At 41.7% G+C, this 19,440-nt stretch overlaps 1 protein-coding gene across 1 annotated transcript in view; it reads right to left on the bottom strand.

The window, feature by feature from the left end:
• Positions 1–17,446: 17,446 nt before the first annotated feature.
• The window catches only part of BBS9 (Bardet-Biedl syndrome 9), a 303,763-nt gene continuing 301,769 nt past the window's right edge, over positions 17,447–19,440 (bottom strand). The window contains exon 23 of the mRNA XM_015405741.1: positions 17,447–17,504. Coding sequence (XP_015261227.1) covers positions 17,464–17,504 — 41 coding nt within the window. The 3' untranslated portion in view covers positions 17,447–17,463. The remainder of the gene's footprint in view (positions 17,505–19,440) is intronic.

The raw sequence follows: 19,440 nt of genomic DNA on the forward strand, positions 1-19,440 counted from the left end.
CGATTTCCGACATCCATAGAAATGTAAATGTTGCTTGCTTGCTTTGGGTGCTGTACTCTTGCTGTGCAATTTTCTTCCTTTTGTAATTATTTGTGTATCTAACATGCACTGAATCGATGCTTACCTTGTAGAAATCCAAAGAAGTCCAAGGTTGCACAAAACAGTCCTGTCTGTGTGAAACAGGCAGAGATGACCCAACTCTGTTGTGAAAGGGCAAACTGTTCTTGACTCATTCAGCGTGGTTCTGTTGGCTGCTGCTTTGCTCAGGGCCAGCCATAGACATTCTGGCACCCAAGGTGGAAAATTGTTTTGGCTCTCACCCCCACCAGTCTTGTAGCACCACCACCCAGAATCGGGGGAACAGGATCATTTGGCAGCCTTTGATATTATTGGCTCCAGGTTCTGCCAGCCTGCCACCTAGGCTGACACTGTCTCTGTACGTCGAGAGTGGACAGAGAAAGCAGAAGCAGAACAGATGATATGTATCTGGTACCATTGGGAAGCTGCAGGAACTTACATAGTGCCATGATCTCAATAGGATGGCTTATAGTGAAGCCAGGGACCAAACTGTCTTTGACAGTGAAAGGCCGGAAGATGAGAGGCATGGTAACAGTAAATAATTCCAAATTGTGCTGGGACCCAGCTGCAAGCAGCTCCTTTCTAGAGACTGAATGTGCTTACACATGCGCTCTTGCAAGATCAGCTCTTGCTGTGCGCCTGCCAGTCTGTACGATCCAAGCCTGAGATCTCAGTATGAATCAAAGCACCTTTGATAAAACAGAGTTCACCCAGTTTCTATCTAATATGCCCCTGGAGCTCTTAGTTTAACACCCTATGTTTAGTTCATAAGACAGACGTACAGCAGAAACCCCTTAATCAACTTGTCTTTTGGGGAATTCCCCCCCCCCCATTGAGAATTGCTTTACCAGTGGCACAATTCCACACTTCCATGTAGGAATTAAAATTATGTCATGGTTAAGGTGCAACAACCCTCACAATAAAAACAAACCTGCAGGTAGAATCAACAAACAAGCAATCTTTACATGGGTTTTGCAGTAATTTCTACATGGAATCGGAAACTGAGGGTTGTATAAAAAGCATCTCTGAAAACCTCATTCGAATATAAACACAAAGAGGAATCGCATTCAGCCAAATTCCAGGAATCCAAATATTTACAGTGTATTCAGATAAATGAGTTTGTGGTCAGGGCCAGGCTACAGGAGCAGCGCTTCCTATTCCACCAGACGCAAACCTGCGGAGGAGGCACTGCCACTCCCCTCCCCCCCCCCCGCAGTGGCCCGTTCACCTCAGGGCCTGTTATTTTGTGACTGAGGGAGCGTATCCAATATGAGGGGGGATGGCCTTGAGGAGGTCCCGGAACGAGGGAATAGTTGGGGACAAAGACGTAAAATCTAGCCAGGGATTCTTTACATTGGTGGCCTGACCATGGCTGTACAATACTGAGTTAATTTAAAGATACTGAAAGTGACGTTCTAAGATCAAGAGGATCCTTCTGGCACCTTAAAGACTAACAACATTTTATTCCGCCACAAGCCTGCTTCTTCAAATGCTAGCAGTGGGCCCTCAATACACAGTCATTTTATGTAAGGGGTTTTTTTTTTGGGGGGGGGGAAACAGTATTAATGGATCACAAAATGCTGGAAGTATGGAATGAAACATAATTATGTTTAGTATAAAGAGAAACATTCAGTACCACATCTAGAGATTTCAGTGGAGTTTTATTACCTTAGCATACATTCTATGCGTAGACCAAGCCTCTAGGTTCCTCAGATGGGAGCATCCTTCAGTGGTGACAGTTGAGAGTACTGCCATATAACTGATGATATCCTTGGTGGGAATGACTGGATAATCTGTCAGCCTGCAGCTTGCTAGAATGCATTGTTTAGGCCTGGGGAAATTGTCCCTTTAAGTACCATACTTTTGTCTATGCTTGCAGAAATTGTCATGTGCAGTATGTTTTGTCACCATGAATATGCTTTGGTTCATCTAAACACATTTCCTATGGGACAACAAAGTATACTGAGAATTCACTTAGCATAGTTTCTTCAAATTAGTAACCCCGAGGCTATAACTATGAGTAGCTGCCCCTGACCCGGATTTGGAGATTGCCACGTCCAGAAAGGGGGCAGCCGTCTGTTATTGAGGGCAGGCTGCATGAATGATATTATGTCTATTTTGCTATCCTTGTATAGGTTGCCTACTGGTTTCCCAGTACAAATCAAGGTGTTGGTGCCTACCTATAGTGCTTAGCCTTCATGACCTGAGGCCAATGTACCTGAAGGACCACCTCTTTGGATACGAGTCCATGTGGCCACTTCACTCAGCACAGCAAAGCCTTTTAGTTGTTCCTACCCCTGCAAGTATCTCTTCTGCTGCTGCCTAATTTCGGGCTTTTCCCATAGCTGCTCTACTGTGGTGGAACAGCTTTCTAGAGGGAATTAGAAGGTCTGCATCTCTTTTGGAGGGCCTGTAGGACAGAACCCTTTAAGTCTTTGGCTCGTCAACAGGATTAACCTATGGGTCCTTTGAGTTTTAATTTTTTTCCCCTGTTGGTTTTAAGAAGTACACTTTATCCTGTTTTTACTGAAGTTACTGAAGTTTCAGCTATCTTGGAGAAAGGCAGATTTATACATGTTTTAAAGGATAAGAATGCCTGGGTAGAAATCTCTGCACACCAAAGACACAGGACATACCTTAGAAAACTGGCCGCCTCCTGTTTCCCTTCCATATGCTCCTCTGCTACAAAAACAACGGGTGTGTTGCCTCTGATAGAGCCATGGTCATTTAAAACTGGTGACATCACAAGAGCACAAAAATGGGAGAAGAGAGGGGAAAATATCATGGGGCACAAAAGCTCGACTAAGAATTGGTTGGTGACCGCAATGTGAAGGAATGACCGCAATGTGCAGGACCGCAATGTGAAGTATGTGACTTTGGGAGAATAAATGTCAAGGTGTGTATGGGGGGGGGGGTGTTTCCTGTTCTCCTAACAGAGTGCATGGGCAGAGGTTTGTTTGTTCGGTTTTTGCTTGTATTACTGTCATACATCATGAGCACCAATTATGCTTTTCTACAAAAATTAACAAAAAAAAATTGGGGGAATGAGCTACTGGAGATAATCAGCAGCGGAGAAAGTGGAGAGTTTAAGTAGATAGGAAAGACAATGGATCTCTGAAGGGAGGCAGTAACTGATGGGATCAAAGCTAGTACCAATGTGAAAAAAGGCAGAGGAAGGAATTAGGTTGCATTCGATCAAATCCTGCTGTTCTCTTGGCTAAACAGTCTTAGTGGGAGATCTCATAAAGGTCTGCTCCTTGCGCTGAAAATGTGCCTGAAGCTGTAATTAACTTCATGGCCTTGTCCCACGCAAAAGGAAAATGTCACACGGTGGTGGGAGTTTTTGGAGACATTGTGGTCGAATCTGGGTACCAGCTGTTGCCTCTGTAAAAGAGCTTGCGGTGGACACCCACAGCTCTGCAAGGCTGGAAGGAGAAAGATCCAGTATCTGACAACCCAATGAGCTTTTCCCTTCACACTTCTTACCCTTTCCCCCCAAGTTTTGGCTAGTCAATGGAATGTCCCAAACGGCTGGTTAGAGAAAACTTCTAAAAGGGTCTCCAATCCTCTCCTGACCTCCACACGTCAGCAATTGGAGTCAATTTAGCCAGCAAGGCGTGTGTCAATAATTAGGGAAGGGCAGGATGTAGACCACTCTATTTTAGATGTACTGATTCTTTCCCTTATTACTGTTCTGTTTTGGACCTTTTCTTGGAATGTTCCACACCTTCCGACTGCCAGACGAGTGTGTGAGCTACCATTTAGTCCTCATCTGATGACCAGCTGACATTTACTGAATGATTCATCTACACATTAGTTCCTGCTGTTGAATTTGGGCTTAATGAACATGAGCACGGCAGGCAAGCTGCTGTTAAGTCTGTTCTCCTGTAAAGCTTAGAGGCGCATTTGAAAGTTTGTGTGAGTGATTCAGCCCCTAGCCTTTTTGGACTCAAGCCATCCAAGATAAGCATACCTTCAAACGCATCAGCTCGCACCATCTGTCTGTCACTGATACAATGTGCAATGGGATGACAGGCTGTGTTTCTTTTACCTCCTGACAGTCCACTTGCATGTCTTTGGACATTGATTACTCCCACAATTAGAGGAAGTAGGCTGGTTTTGCTTCATCCTTAACTGCAGAAATTTCCTTGGCTGATATTCACCAATGTGCAAGAAGTAGCCTTGTGTATCCTGCATCCCCTAGTGGCCAGGGTGGCATGTCCAGTAGGTAAAGATTTCCCTTGCTCGAAAGCTAGTTGGATCTGACTGTACGGGATGGTGCTCATCTCTGTTTCCAAGCTGAAGAGCCAGCGCTGTCCAAAGACTTGTCCTGTGGTCATGAAGCTGTTACCTTCCCACCGAAGTGGTACCTATTTATCTACTTGCAATTTCTTGCTTTCAAACTGTTAGGTTGGCAGGAGCTGGGGCTAGAGACGGGAGCTCACTCCGTCACACAGCACTAGGGTCTCGAACTGCCGAACTACAGACCTTCCGATCTGCAGATCAGTGTCTTAACCTCTAAGCCACCACAGCCACCATGTCCAGTAGGACTGAACCACAAAATTAGGAAAGTAGATTATATCCCCCAAGCATACCAATAATCCTCTCCTTTCATTTTGTGATTGGACTCTGTCTTTTTTAGAATTTGCTGTTAAGAGTACATTGTCACATTCTAGTTGGTTAATTCTTAGACTGTTCTTGCTGGAGGGTTGGAGAGACCCTGTTATATTGATTTTAAGTTTACAATGTGAGTTTATCTTTAAGGTCCTTAGATTAGGGACTTGTCTTACAGTTTCTTCAGCCATGTTCAATACACAGTAAGTGGAGCTATATCAAATTAATTAATAAGGTGTAAATTATCCTGTTTCCGCAACCACTTGAAATGGCACACACTTTATTTAGGTAAATGGAAACATGTTCCTGAAAATCAGTTAAGATTCAGGGCCCATTCTTGCCACCAGATGCCAGCCAACAGCAGTCTTTCCATATGCTGATTTAATTCACTCTTCAAAAGATTTAGATGGTTCTATATGCCGCGCCATGTAGATTGGCAAAAATGTCAACTCCAGTTTCCATGTTCTGTTGGGAAAATGTAGTAAACAGTGAGGTATATTATTCCACAATTGGTGGCTCTCCTATATGATTAAATCTTTTTGGTATAAGATTTTCAGAGCCTCAGAAGAAATCACAGTTCCACACGATCCAAGAATAGCTTCAGCTGGGTAATTTTCTCAGGAAGTGCAAATAAGATGCAACATTGTTACTAGAAATTTATGGGTGCCAACCAGAATATTGGTAGCCTAGAACTGGACAAAGAAATCAATAATACCAGCTGAATTATGGCTACATAAGGCGTATTAAGTTACGTTGCTAAGCAAGGTGATGGCACTCAAACATCTTTGGGAAAGAAGTATTCAGAGGGGAATTATTTATCAGTACCTGGTATTTGTCCTGTATTGGAACAATATCGAACGGTATTGAACCAGATGAGAGTGCAAGTATTTTACACTTGTATAATAGTCATGTTATGTATATTGACATTTGCATTATTTATGTAGTTGTAATAAAAATGGGGATTAAAAAATATATATCTAGGGCTCCGATTATACGCACAATTAGTTTACTCTGCATCTACATATTAATTTACCGCCAGTACAATACTTTGAGCCTCAGCAACTATGTATGGAATAATGCTGCATATAGAGTGATGAGTAATGGCCAACATTTCCTCCTGCTTTTTGTTTTCTTCCTATTTACAGCATTCCTCTTTGAGAATCTATATGGGCAGTCAGTGAAATATCTACCTGACCTTTCAAGAAATCATTTAAATCTTACTGAAAAAGTGGAAATAAAAAAATACAGTAAATGATAAATTGTATACATGATCTTATATTCAGAACACTCTTGTAGGTGTGGTGACCAGCTATCCTGTCTACCTATTATATAGTGGCAGTGCAAGGGTGTAGACTTTCCAATTTCCCGGGGGGGGGGGGCTAGGGCTGGGCCAGAGGCATTGGTTTGCTAGGAGCAAGGGTGGCTCCCGGGGGAGGCTGAGCACCTTCCTGAAAATTTCGGCGGGGGCTGACGCCCCACCGCCCCCACGAAGATTACGCCTATGCGTAGAATACATGACATCTTTCAGATCTGGGTGTTAACATAAAACTTTACTGGCTTATTCCTTGCTGTTCTGATTTCCCACAGCATAAATGATTTCCCACAGCATAGATGAGGATGAGATGCTGCTAGAGTGGGCAAAGTTGTGAAAGGTAACAGTCAGTGTGGTGTAGAGGTTAGAGTGCCAGATTATGATCTGGGAGACCCAGGTTCAAATCCCGACTCTGGCATGGAAGCTTGTTGGGTGACACTGAGCCAGCCACATACACTTTGCCTAACCTACCACACAGGGTTGTTGTGAGGATGAAAATGGAGGAGGGAAGAATGTCATCACTGGGGAGAAAAGCAAGGTAAAACAAACAAACACATAGCAGTCAAATGAGAGAAAGCTGCTATAGCCATTAGCTGTTACTGGCAGCACTAATACAGTAGGAACAGCACTGGATGCTGAAGAACAGCACAGCTGAAACTACCCGCTAACCCCAGGGAAAGCAGTTTCTCAATACCCTAAGAAAGGATGAGCTTCTAGCCTTACCAGATATAGGCAGCTTGCACTATTACCTTGGATCAGTCTCTGTACCTGGCACATGGGGCAGATCACAGGAACCAACCTGTGACTTCCAGGCCAAGGATGAAAAATCTTGGTGTCAGGCTGGCTGGGGAAGCGAAGGAGAGGTATTTAAAGATGCTTCCCCATCTTTTTTTTTTTGCTTTCCCAGCTGGCCCACCTTGGCAGGCCAGCTGGGGAAGCAAAGCAAGATGGGGGAGTCATCTTTAAATTACTCTTTTCCCCCCTGGAGAATGAAAGGGGGATGGCATAAAAATGCCTCCCCTTTCCTCCCCTAGCCCTGGCTCTGCTGCCTTCTGCTGGATGGGGAAGGGAATGGAGGTAGAGCGGGTAAGTTTCACTCACCTGTGGAGTGGAGCCTGAGTGGTGGATGTTGCCTTCTGACACACTTCCGGTGATGTCCGGGTGTGTATGGCAAATGCAAATGAGCTATGCTAATGAGTTATGCGAATGAGCTCCTGCATCTCTTTTTCTACAAAAAGACCCCTGGCTGTGGGTAATGATTTCCTATCAATCCAAGTCCTGATATCACACAGGCTCTTACTTTAAACACTTGCTCCCCTTGGATGGACAGAATGTCTGATGATCTTCCAGGCATAACTGCTGGGGTTTCACTGCCAAACTAGAACTGGAAAGTGTGAGTCTTACAGTGGTGCGGACTCCCCATGCAGGCATGGCAGGGAAACTGTGGTTTGCAAATGTCCTACAATGTCCTTTATTAAATCTCTTGCCATTATAAATGCCATGATGGTAGGAAGAATCTCAGCTCAGGCAGCTAGAAATAAAGTTGCTGGTTTGATAATGTATCTCTGAAAAGCTGATTGCTTTGGGTTTATTTATTTATTTATCTTTCAACTTTCTACCCCGCTCGAACCCCCAGGGGGTCTCTGAGCGGCTTACAGTTAATCGCTTATCCCTACCTATGGCCACATATGCTGGGGATGGGGACTGCCCTACCAGCACCCTGTGGAGGTCTTTTGTTGATCTTCTTCCTCCCGGTCGGCTTGTCGGCTCGGCTTTTTTCCGGCTTCCGGCTCTCACTTCCTCCTTCTCCTCACGGTCTTCCGGTGGTGGATCGGCAGGCCCCTCTGGCGCGCAGGTACGCTCCGGCGCGGCTCCGGCTCTGTCCGCTTAGGCACCGCCGCGCCTGTGCCTTCCACGAACCTCGCGTCTCCTGGCTCTGCCTCTCCGTTGCGTCTGGTCCACCGTGGATGTTTCACTCGGTCGCCATCACTCGGGTTATTTATGAATCACAACTGTATCTACCCCAATTAATGATCAAGGGGAAAAAACTCTAGTAACCTCCTTTATGTGTCTAGCAATTGATTTTTATCTGTGCTTGAAATATACTGTAGACATTTTAACTATTAATTACTGGATGCCTGCCTCTAAATTTAATTGGCTTAACATTACTAGAACCAACTTGTTATTATAAGTGTTACAACTTGATGTTGCCCAAAACATACTACATCAATCAGTCCCTTCAAGGAGCTCAAAACAGCTTATAGTAGATCTCCCAGGTGCTCTACTATCCATCCAGCTTTCAGGGACTGAACTTGTTTAGTCCCACCAAAAGAACTATGTCAGATGTCCTTGGTCAATTCTATGAGCCAGAGATGGAAACACAAATAATTATTGTGGAACAATTCACATCATGGATCAGAATTCACAGGGCTTTTTTTATAGAAAAAGCCCAGCAGGAACTCATTAGCATAATAGGCCACACCCAACAGCCAAAACTCATTAGCATATTAGGCCACAGCCCCGTGTTGCCAGAAGTGTGGTCATCCAGCCACACCCACCTTTTGCTTCTTATTCTGTTTACCTTGTTTGTTGTCAAAACCCAGGGCCTTTTTTTTGTAGCAGGGACTCCTTTGCATATTAGGCCACACACGCCTACTGTAGCCAATCCTAATGAGTTTCTGCGGTTGGGTGTGGCCTATTATGCTAATGAGTTCCTGCTGGGTGTGGCCAACTCAGGAGCCAGCCGGAACTCCGTTCCTGTGCGTTCCTGCCCAAAAATAGCCCTGAGAATTCACCTTTGCTCTAATTTGAGGCACTGCTGGAGAGGAGACTTCCAAGAGCATACAATTTGCAGACAGTGGTCTTAGTCTTCAGAAATTTGGAGCGGAGATGGTACTCCAGGGGCCATAGTGATGTAACTGACATGGGATTGTATCAGTTCAGTGGTAAATTGCTGAATTCGGATAGCTATTTATGAGGTATGGGGGGGGGAGCCTTTTTTTGCCCTAATCATCATCTGGGTAACACAATTAAGCCAAGCAATCAACTTCCAAGATTGCCTTCACTAATCCTGATTTTCCTTTGTTGTAAAGAGATAATCCTGTGATCCATATAACCACTCCATATATTTTCCTTTGTTTTTAACTTGTTAGAAGAATTGAGATTTTTTTGACAAAATTTGAGCACAGGCATTTAATAGGAAGGCCTCAGTCGTCAAGAAAGTTTCAGTCTGTGAATGATTACTAGCTTGTTCGAGACCATTCAGATTCCCACAACTTGCAATCATCTGGGAAATATAGTGCTATTTAATAACTGGGGGAAAGTCTGGAGATACCTTCTCAGTATGTTTATTTTTCTGCATATCTTTTATTCTCTCGCCCAGAGCAGATGTTAAGATATGGTGGCCAAGATACACTGCCAGAAGATATCAGGTCAAACCACTTATGTTGTTTTGCTTCAATCCCACAACTAATTAAATCTATTGTTCTTACATTGAATGCTAATAAAATGCTGCTAGATAGCTGGGCTGTGATATCTTGGACAGACTTCAAAAAAATGAGCACAGGGGAAATCAGTGGGGCAGATAAAATGGTCTGAAATTTATACTGCATACGTTTCAGATTTTAAATAAATAATGATTGAAACAGTGGCAATATTGTAGCGAGAAATAATTAAGATTTTTAAAATAAGCATTACAAAACACAAACGTCATTTGCATAGATTTTTTTTTAAAAGATGATAGATGCGCTCTTAATCATTATGCCTAAAAGTGTATGAACAAGCTCCATGGCGAAGACCATAAACAACTAGAAATCAAAGTTCATCATCTGTTATCCCCTGCAAGAGATTTCAACCAAGTCTGTTCCCCCATAAACACCACAATAATTAAGAACAAAGAGAAGAGATTGGATTTATACCCAAAGGAGTCTCAGAACAGCTTACAATCTCCTTTCTTTTCCACTCCCCACACCAGACACCCTGTGAGGTAGGTGGGGCTGAGAGAGCTCTTTTGAGTACTGCTCTTAAAGAACAGCTGAGAGAACTTGTAACTGACCCAAAGTCACCCCAGCAGCTGTATGTGGAGGAGTGGGGAATCAAATCCGGTTCTCCAAGATTGGAGTCCGTGCTCCTAAGCACTACACCAAACTGTCTCTCTTAGTGGGATCACCAGTAGCACATTTCCCAGAAAATGACATTTGATTGGAGGGTGACCGAAGTTCTACTGAAAGATCTAATATGTCCTACTGAGACTGAAGATAGACTCAAACCAGTGGTGAACCTGCAAGGATTTGCAGGGGGCACTTCATTTCCTTGGTACCCCTTTCCCCATGCTATTTCCTCTTTCTCTTCTCCTTGCAGTCTCTATATCCTCCCCTTTTCCTGCTTCCTTCATTTTTTGTTCACTCAAAATGAACATTGCAGAACTGGGAAAAGTACAGAAGAGGAGAACCAAGATTATTTAGGGGTTAGAACATGTTTGCCACGAGGAAAGGCTAAAGAGACAGAGACTTTTCCGTTTAGAAAAAACTGGCAGATGGACATGATACAGATTTATGAAATCATGCAAAGGCCAGATAAGAGTGGATAAAGATAACTTTTTGTCCATTCCCCAAAATAGTAGAACTCGGAGGCAACCAATGAAGTTCATTGGCATTAGATTCTGGACTGCTAAAGGACGCATTTCTTTATTCAACAGACGAATAAAATAATGGAATTCACATCCTGAGGATATAGTGATGGCCATAAGTACAGACAGCTTTAAAAGGGGATTAGACAAGTGGCTTCTGGCCAGAGTGAATGAAGGGAACATCCACATTCAGAGGCATCAGAGTCCCTCTATCCCCCTTCCTGTGCTATTTCCACTTTCCTCTGTAAAGCAAAAATATCCAAACCTAACCAAAACCAAAACAACTTAAATTCTTCCCAAATTCATAGGCAAGTAACTTTGCCATAATAACTCAAATCTATGCAAAACAGAGAAAAAAAGTGTTGAACTTGCTGTTTCGATAAGGAAAATATTTATTTAGCACACTACATAAATAATAGTGGGGTTTTTTTTCCTACTGAGGGATTCATATGAAAATTATCTCCACTCAATGTCCTTTGGTCCCTGGCAGTAAATTATAATTCATATACAGCAACAAGACTTCAAGCATATCCCTAATACAGGACAAATACAGGATGACAATAAAGCACATATTACAGAAGTAGCATCTAATCCATTAGAAAAAAGTCATTTATTACACTTTGCCTACTATTACTTTGAAAGCAAAATTTACTTTTGACAGCAAAAAACAATTTGCAGGTTTCACTATAATATTAAATTATGGTTCATGTTGTGATCTATAGAGGAATTATTCTGTTTTTAGTGCACTGTTCTAAATTGGACAAGCAAACAAACCATGATAGTACAACCCACAAATCATGTAATGCTATACAATAGCATGTCCACTGCCCTTCATCTTAGTCAACAACTTAGGGCACTTACAGCATCATCCTAAACGGAGTTACACCCTTCTAACATCCACTGAAGTCAATGAGCTTAGAAGGGTGTAACTTTGCTTAGGACTGCTCTGTTAGGTACCATTTAAATGGTTCAGTGTGACTGGTTTATAAACTAGGTTCTCTGTGACATTAAGGTCAGTGACACTCTACCAACTTTGATGCAATTGTCTGGGCTTAACAGGACTATGGGCTGGGAAACTGGTTTTACAAAATATTCAACATCCCCCCCCCCAGTCAAATAGGACATTTTTGTCAAAGGATGCAAGTTAGAAAATGCTTTTAAAATTGTATAAAGTTTTTAAGTCAAGTTAATATCACTGGTGAACTGGATACAATTTACAATGCTGTGCCCACAATATTACATTTACACATGTATATAATAGCTCTGACAAAGACAGAAGTTTGTATTGGTACAATCATCTCATAAAAATATAACATACTCTTTAAATAACTTGATGAAGTAACATTCATTCTGCATATTTAAAGCTTGTATGATTTTAAAGGGAAAGTTTTTATATTTGTATTCCTTACTAAAAATATAATTAACTAAGACACTACATAAGAAAATTCTATTTACACCAAATCTCTTTTTAAAAAAGGGTTAGAGACCTCCTTATTAGGTTACAGAACCTTATGTTGCTGACTAAATATTGCTCCAGAGTCTCATGCTTGACACGGTCAGCAATGTTATCGTCATTGGCTTCAGAAACTTGGGTGTTGACATCTGCACATCTGGCCCTCCAAAATGAGCAAACTGATTTTTTTTTGGCTTTTTTGTATACATCTTGTCATTTGGCTTTTTCTATTTTTTGGCAATCAAAACAATCACATTGCAACTGATATTATGCTTGAGGACATTCAGTTATGCTGTTGAATAAACAGCAAATGGTGGTATCTTTTCGATTACATATTCATTTTTGTGATCATGGGAAACCAAAATGGTCTTTGATCCCTTAGCCCAAATGTCCCTTCCCTATTAGAAGAATTTGCCTAAAGGATTGCTTCATTTTATCGCAAGGTACACAGCCTTCTTACTTTATTACTACACATGCTTCATCCCATATTTCCTTCTTTTATAAATACTATGGATAAAAGTTTCTGTGCTAGAAAATTGTACTTTAAATCCCTACTAATACAAATGGGGATTGCATAATGCGATGGCTGTACCTGTGCTCTTGCAAAATTCTCATTTATAGCATAAACCAGGATTGCCTGAAATGTGGCCACTGGGCATGTATTGAAGCTTGCCATATGCTCGATAGATTCTGCTGTCCAGCCATTCTGGGGCTGAGACTTGATCAAGTACCTGGTAGTCCTCAAGACGCAGCTGGCATACAGCATGTGGCCCAGAAGCCACATGTTGTACAGGCCGGACGTATATGTTTGTACAAATGTTTGCGATACACTGCATCCTTAATTTCCATAGGAATTTCAAATCATATATTACAATATAGGTAAATGGGAATGAACATGGTTTGGAATTTTTTCAATATAATAGACAATGACGTGTATATGGCAAAATGAGCCTATTTTGGCTGGGGTTCCATTTTTAAAAGCTCCAAATTCCATTTTAGGGAGTGAGCCAAGTTACTGTCAGCAATGGGCCCTATTATGCCTTTTGTACTGACCCTGCCTGCTTGGTTTTCCCCTTATAGTTTAATCAGTTTTCTTATTAGACACAGCTAGAGCTTTGATGCGCTTTTCCCAAACTTGCTGTGGAGACATGAATTGGCCAGTGTTACCAGAGTGGTGGTGGGGAGGGTGGGGTATAAACCAAATAAAATAAAATAAATAAATAAATATAGGCAGCTTATTAAAGGTTACTATGCCAGAACCCAGGAGACTATTTGCAGACTCATCTTCACTCAGAGCTTCCTGATGGACACTGCAGCTATGCTATAGTTACCTGGTTCCTACTTTCTTTGTTCTCCCGTGGAGCATGTGCTTGAGCGCAGTCAAGGCAGACTGCTGGCCTTCCAGCTTTTAACATCTTGCCGCTGACTTTTCATGTTATCTTAAGACCAAAAAAAAGGCTTTTTAAAAGCCAACTTCAGGAATATCTTAATTTTATGAATGTTTGAATGCCTGGAGAGTTCAATTTCCTAAGTAATATAGATTTTTTAAAATTTAAGATGCCTATGACCTACCTGTATAAACATTCTATAGTGTGCTTCTTAAACCAATAAATACCTATTTTGGCATGGCAATGGCAAATGACAAATTTTCGTGACTGTGTTTCAGTTTTAAGTGAGAACTCTGGAAGTCATGAACAATTGGGTAAAACCACTACTTAACAGTGGAAGGAGTAAATCTGTCTCTGAATTATACCAATTCAATCTGCGTGTGGAGGCTTATATGATGCAATGTACGATAAAAAACTAGCAAGTGAAGGAGGTTAGGTTAGAATCCTTCTCCCTTACATGCCAGCTTTATAAGTAGAAGGAATGTCTCTCTTATATAAAGGAATAGTCAATCCTGTGAGGCCCTATCAGCAGTCTGAAATGATACAGTCCAGATACAGGTTTATCACTTTAATGGGAACTAAGCCAAACCAACAGACCTCTTCTCCCCCACATTCTTCCTCCCATTTTTTCTAAACCTGCGAGAGTATAGGGAGGAAATCTTTGGTTTACTACTACCATTACTAGTTTTTTCTGGTGCTTCTGTGAGAGACTGATCTAATTTTTCTGAAAACACTGAAATTTATATATCTAAAAAACCTTCTCAAGAGGAAATCAAACAGCATCTATATAATTTTAAAATAACTATAACTGCAGAAATGCCGTCACATGCAACAACAAAGAACCAGAGCATTGGACATTTCATCAGAGTTACCTGTAAAAGAACTTATAGAAACCATGAAAGAGATGAGCTTCAGAGCTGTACTTAATGTTTAAGTTGAAGAGCTCACAGAATTCACTAGTTCCCCATGGAGAGAGAGAGAGTGTGTGTGTGTGCAAGGGGGTGCGTTCTTTTAATGGTGCATTTGCATTTTGTGGCAGTTTCCAACATTCTCTTTCTGCAGGAAAGTGTATAAGAAAGGACCAGAAAGGAAACCAACATGACATCTGGGCTCTACTCCTACCACTGAGACCCTTCACATTCAATACAAATTAAATTATGACAGCTGTGTTAAAACTGTTCTTTCTACTTCTGCACAAACACAGCCCACAAATAAAAAGCTTGCTTAAAGTGTGTTGACGCTCTAATTCAAACCATCCTCCTACATCAGAACAAAATCTGGGGCCAGTGCTAAACTGTGACTTCAAACCCAAATGTTGGAATCAATGTTGTGCAAATTTTCTGCATCAGTGATTTGGGCTTGCTGCCGAATCCATCTCACCCCCCTTTAAAAAGCAGCACTCCTTGGGCTTCAAAGACCACAGACGAGCAGAAAAACACAAACCAAAAGATGATCAAGTGGCTAGCCAAGAGTCTAACAGCAACATGTGCCGTTATAGTTACTATAAAGAATCAAAGTTAGCAAGGAGATGGACAATACAACTCTTGCCATGGAAGAACTGCTATAGGAGAACACGACCAATAGTAGCAAAAAGCAATGGTGAATACAGAACACAAAGTGGAGAGGGATATTTGGGGTGGGGTGGGATATTTGGGATGACACAGTAGCACACTCCGAACAAGTTGATGCGACATATGCAAACAGAGCCACAGGGAAAAGAATAATATATTTCTTTCTATTCCAATATTCTCATCACAAAGAAGTTTTAGCTTCTTAGCAGGTTCCCCAAGGCTTTACAGAGAAATTGATGAACTGGAATTATGCCTAATCCTGCCCAAGGGGGGGGGGGATCTATCAGTCTGAAATTGTATTATGTATTCACTTTCCATCAGGCTGAAATGGAACATAAACTGGGTACAATCAAGCATTTCAGTCCCACTGATTTCAGCCCGAAAGTTATGCACATGCTTAACTCACTTTCCCCCACATCAATGGGACTTAAAGTGATATTCCTGGCCAGACTGTGCTCACAGTATTTAGGCCTTGGTAACAAGAAATGCTTGCTCTGAGGTAGACAACCACCTTTGATAGATGGCCTCAGTATCTTGATTCCTTTGTAAACCTTTATATTCCTAGACATACCAATAAGAATATTGTTGAATTGAATTTACAACACAATTATGTAATAGGGACACAAACAGGGCCAAATGGGACTATAAGTACTTCACAGAATAATAATGAGAAAATTAGTCCTTTTAAAGATATGTGACCAGAGGATTTCTTTTGGTTTACAAAACAAATAAATTGTGAAGTCACGAGCAATTAGCTACTGGGAAACTAGGTGATAAAGGAGACCCTTGCCATTGGTAGATTCAAGACTCGCAATTTCACTTATTTGTGTTCCGTAGTCCAACCATGTGAGGTAGTCTCTAGCCTATTTTTACTCCCACCATACATTGTTCCATTTTGCAGGAAGTACGGTTGTTTTGCAACTGAGAGGCAGCAGACCCCTGCCTCCCTTGCCATTCAAGGTGATGCTCTGAACATATTCCCCATGAAGGATGAAGGTCTACTGTAGCTAAATTTAGAATTCTGATTAAAGATCACTCTATCCAAGGGAGACAGGGCACACACAAATTATATGCCAAGACAAATGCCGTTATCTATCTGCAATACTGTTATGCCCCTAACCTACTATCTGAAACACTTCCTAGTTCTTTCCTTGCTGATTAACTGTGGAATGCAGGAAAGTCTGCCCAACTAGCCAACTCAAGGTGCTAAGAGAACTGGAGATTTTTGCATTATTTATCTCCATCTAAGAATTCATGCTGCATGTGCTGCCAAATAAGCAGCAGTTTTGTAATCTGATGTGGTGTAACAGCTGGATCAAAACAAAACAAAAAAGCATATACTTCGATTGGAGCATGTAGTATTGGAACCAGGCCTGAGTTATTTTCAGACAATGGGACAACTCTCTAAATTAACACTCTGTACATTAGTCTTGACTTCAACTCTCCTTTTACATGCTTTCTGTGGCATATAAAACCCTATCCAATAAAGCCAATCCCCAAAACCAAAATCTGCCTTTCAGAACAAAACTCTAACTTTTTAGGACGGACCCTGAAATTTTCGGATTCTAGAAGTATATAGTCACATCTTTTCTTGCAGTCAAGGTACACAGCTAAAATCAAACATTGAATCTACTCCATAGGATGCTCAAAATCCATCCAGTTCTGGATTTCTGGTTCAAGCCAAAATGGCATTAACTAAACTATCAACCTCATTTTTAAGTGGCAGGATGTCAGAACTTCCAGAAACTTCATCCTTTGGAAGACTGTTTATAATCCTCCTTCCTTAAACCACCTTGAATAGAGCAATACATTAAAAAAATACAGGGGATGAGACCTATTTTACTTTGTGTACATCGTTTTCCACACACAAAGGAGTGCTGAAAATATATTGTAAATACATTGTATCTGCAAAATGTCACCTAAGAGTAGGTCTGTAATAGAGAGAATGAGAAATATGATGGATTACTTATGATTTTTGTGTGATAAATTCAACCACACAGCTAAATAGCTGAAGGAAAAGAAAACAACAATTTATCAGTCGTAACATGAGGGGTAGGGGACTTCACAACCTCTAAGAAAGACGGAGCATGAAAGACTTTTAAAATATGCGAGACAGAGTATGTGAGAGGCTGGGCATCTCATTTTCTAAAAAGCTTGATCAATTATCAGCATTTTAAACGTCTGCTTACTCTTCCACCAGTTAGTAAGTGGTCCAGAACTTGGTAATGAACAAGCATGCCAAAAGATCTGTAGCTGGTAAAAGGAGAGCCAGGTGAGTGGACGTAACTGGAAGTATTTTGCACTGTTATTGGACTTTCTCCTTGAGGTTGGTTGCGTTCACTACAGTGGAAAATAAATTGGTCCTGCTGGATTGTAAATGCACAGATTTAAAAATCCTCCTGAGGGTTCTCTTGAGCTTTTCATGGCTTTTCTGCTTCCTGTAATTCATCCTGTGGCAAATCTAGAGAGAAACGGAAAGAAAGAAAAAGGAAGATTATGACTACACGTGGTTATACCTCGCAGCCTTGATGTTAATACTTTGCAATTCTATCATTTGCCAAAGTCCTGTGAATCACTAAAGCCAATACTTTCCAGTAATTTAATTTCCTGATATTCCATTACTCTGCAAGCTACAGAGGCATTTACATGTGCAATTCAGCTCTTTTGACCAAGTGTAACTAACCTCAGAAGGTAAGACAATGGGGGACTGAAACTTATTTCGAGGGGTATGTTTTAAAGCATCGTTCTTTCATAGCAGACGCTTTGGGAGAAACGTCTGTACCAAACCATTAGACACCCCCCCCCCCGGAGGTGCATTCCTTTCAATCACCTCGCCATTAATTCCTTCTTTTAAGTATGTTGACAGGACAAGAAAGGGGAATAAAGTTGCCTTTGGAAGATAAGCTGGACTCTATGAACTGTGAATGGCTTGATTCAGATGGTTTCCCCTCCCCAACCACTGAGTTTGGGGTGCTTGAGAATCTGGATACATGAGTAAGTGGGTGTTAAGAAGTTGAACAAACTTTGCCCAGGGTCTAGAGAAGCAGAACTGCAAAAGCACCCCAAAGGCAAACAGAAAAGTCCCAGTTCACTGGGACAAAAGACCAAAGCAGTGAAGTCTCAGCAAGAGCATTCATTCCCTCCGGGTCTGTGAGGCTCCTTTCTCCAGAGTGTCTGCTTTCCAAAAGACAATTAAAATGACCATGTGGAGAGGTGGGCTGGATTTGCAGAGGTCACTTTGGCATGGGTTCCTTTTGTTCTGTGCTGTTAGCACATGCTGAGGTGGCTGCAGGGATCACTATACACTCTTGTTGCACTGCAAAACTTCATTACTGACCAGGAATAGAGAGTCAAGTCGCAGGTCAATTAAGTGTGCCACTTATAATACATTGAGAAGAGCTGGGAATGCCAAAGAACAGAATGAAAGAACACAAAGACAACTTGGAAAGTGGCCAGGGCAGAAAAAGTCTGGCTCCAAAACGAAAAATCCAGAAAATACACTTATTGGAAAAGGTTGTATCAGTTCATTCATTTTAACCTACATGAATCTCAGTCCCCAAAGCAACTGATGATTATAAATCTAAATCTACCATAAAAAGAAACATTCATGAGCGATAATCTTACCAGCATAATACACAAATATAATGAGGAGAGACAACCAGGAAGTGGGTGAAAGGGAGGTTTTGATCCCCCCACACACACCAGTATGCTTCCCCAAGGCCAATGGATAAGTTAGCGTGGTCTAGTACTTAGAGAATTGGACCAGGACTGGGCACTGCTGGGTTGAAATCCACACTCAGCCATGGAAAAAGCTAGATTCGAGTACAGCAGCACCTTAGAGACCAACAAGATTCCCTGGGTATAAGCTTTCGAGAGTCAAAGCTCCCTTCATCAGATACGAGTTGGAACAAAAATGTCTGAGTCTTTATATCTCGATAAGAAGGTGGGAGGGCTGTTGCAAAGATAGCATTCAGGATGCAGAGGCACAATGTACAAAGTAATTAGCTTGATTAGAGCAAGAGGGGAAATGCTTGGGATAGAAAATTAGAATCTGAAGTGAGATAAGAATCCTATGTCCCTATTCAGCCCTGGGGGGGTCCACTGTTCTGAATTTGTGAATGAACTCAAGTTCAGCAATCTCGCATTGTAATCTCCCTTTGAAGCTTCTCTGTTTGAGGACTGCCACTCTTAAGTCAGCAGTGGAATGACATGGAAGGTTAAAATGTTCTCCCACTGGTTTTTGAGAGTTGTGGGTTTTTAGTCGGATTTATGCCCATTACATAGGACATAGGACACACACTGAATATTTGTCAGTGGGCAAAAAAAGGTTTGCCTCCCAATACCTACTTAGCCATTTGGGGCCAATCCCTCACTCAGCTTAATGTACCTCAAAGGGT

This window comes from Gekko japonicus, unplaced genomic scaffold, assembly GCF_001447785.1.
Source record: "Gekko japonicus isolate JY-2015 unplaced genomic scaffold, Gekko_japonicus_V1.1 scaffold58, whole genome shotgun sequence".
NCBI classification, from domain to species: domain Eukaryota; kingdom Metazoa; phylum Chordata; class Lepidosauria; order Squamata; family Gekkonidae; genus Gekko; species Gekko japonicus.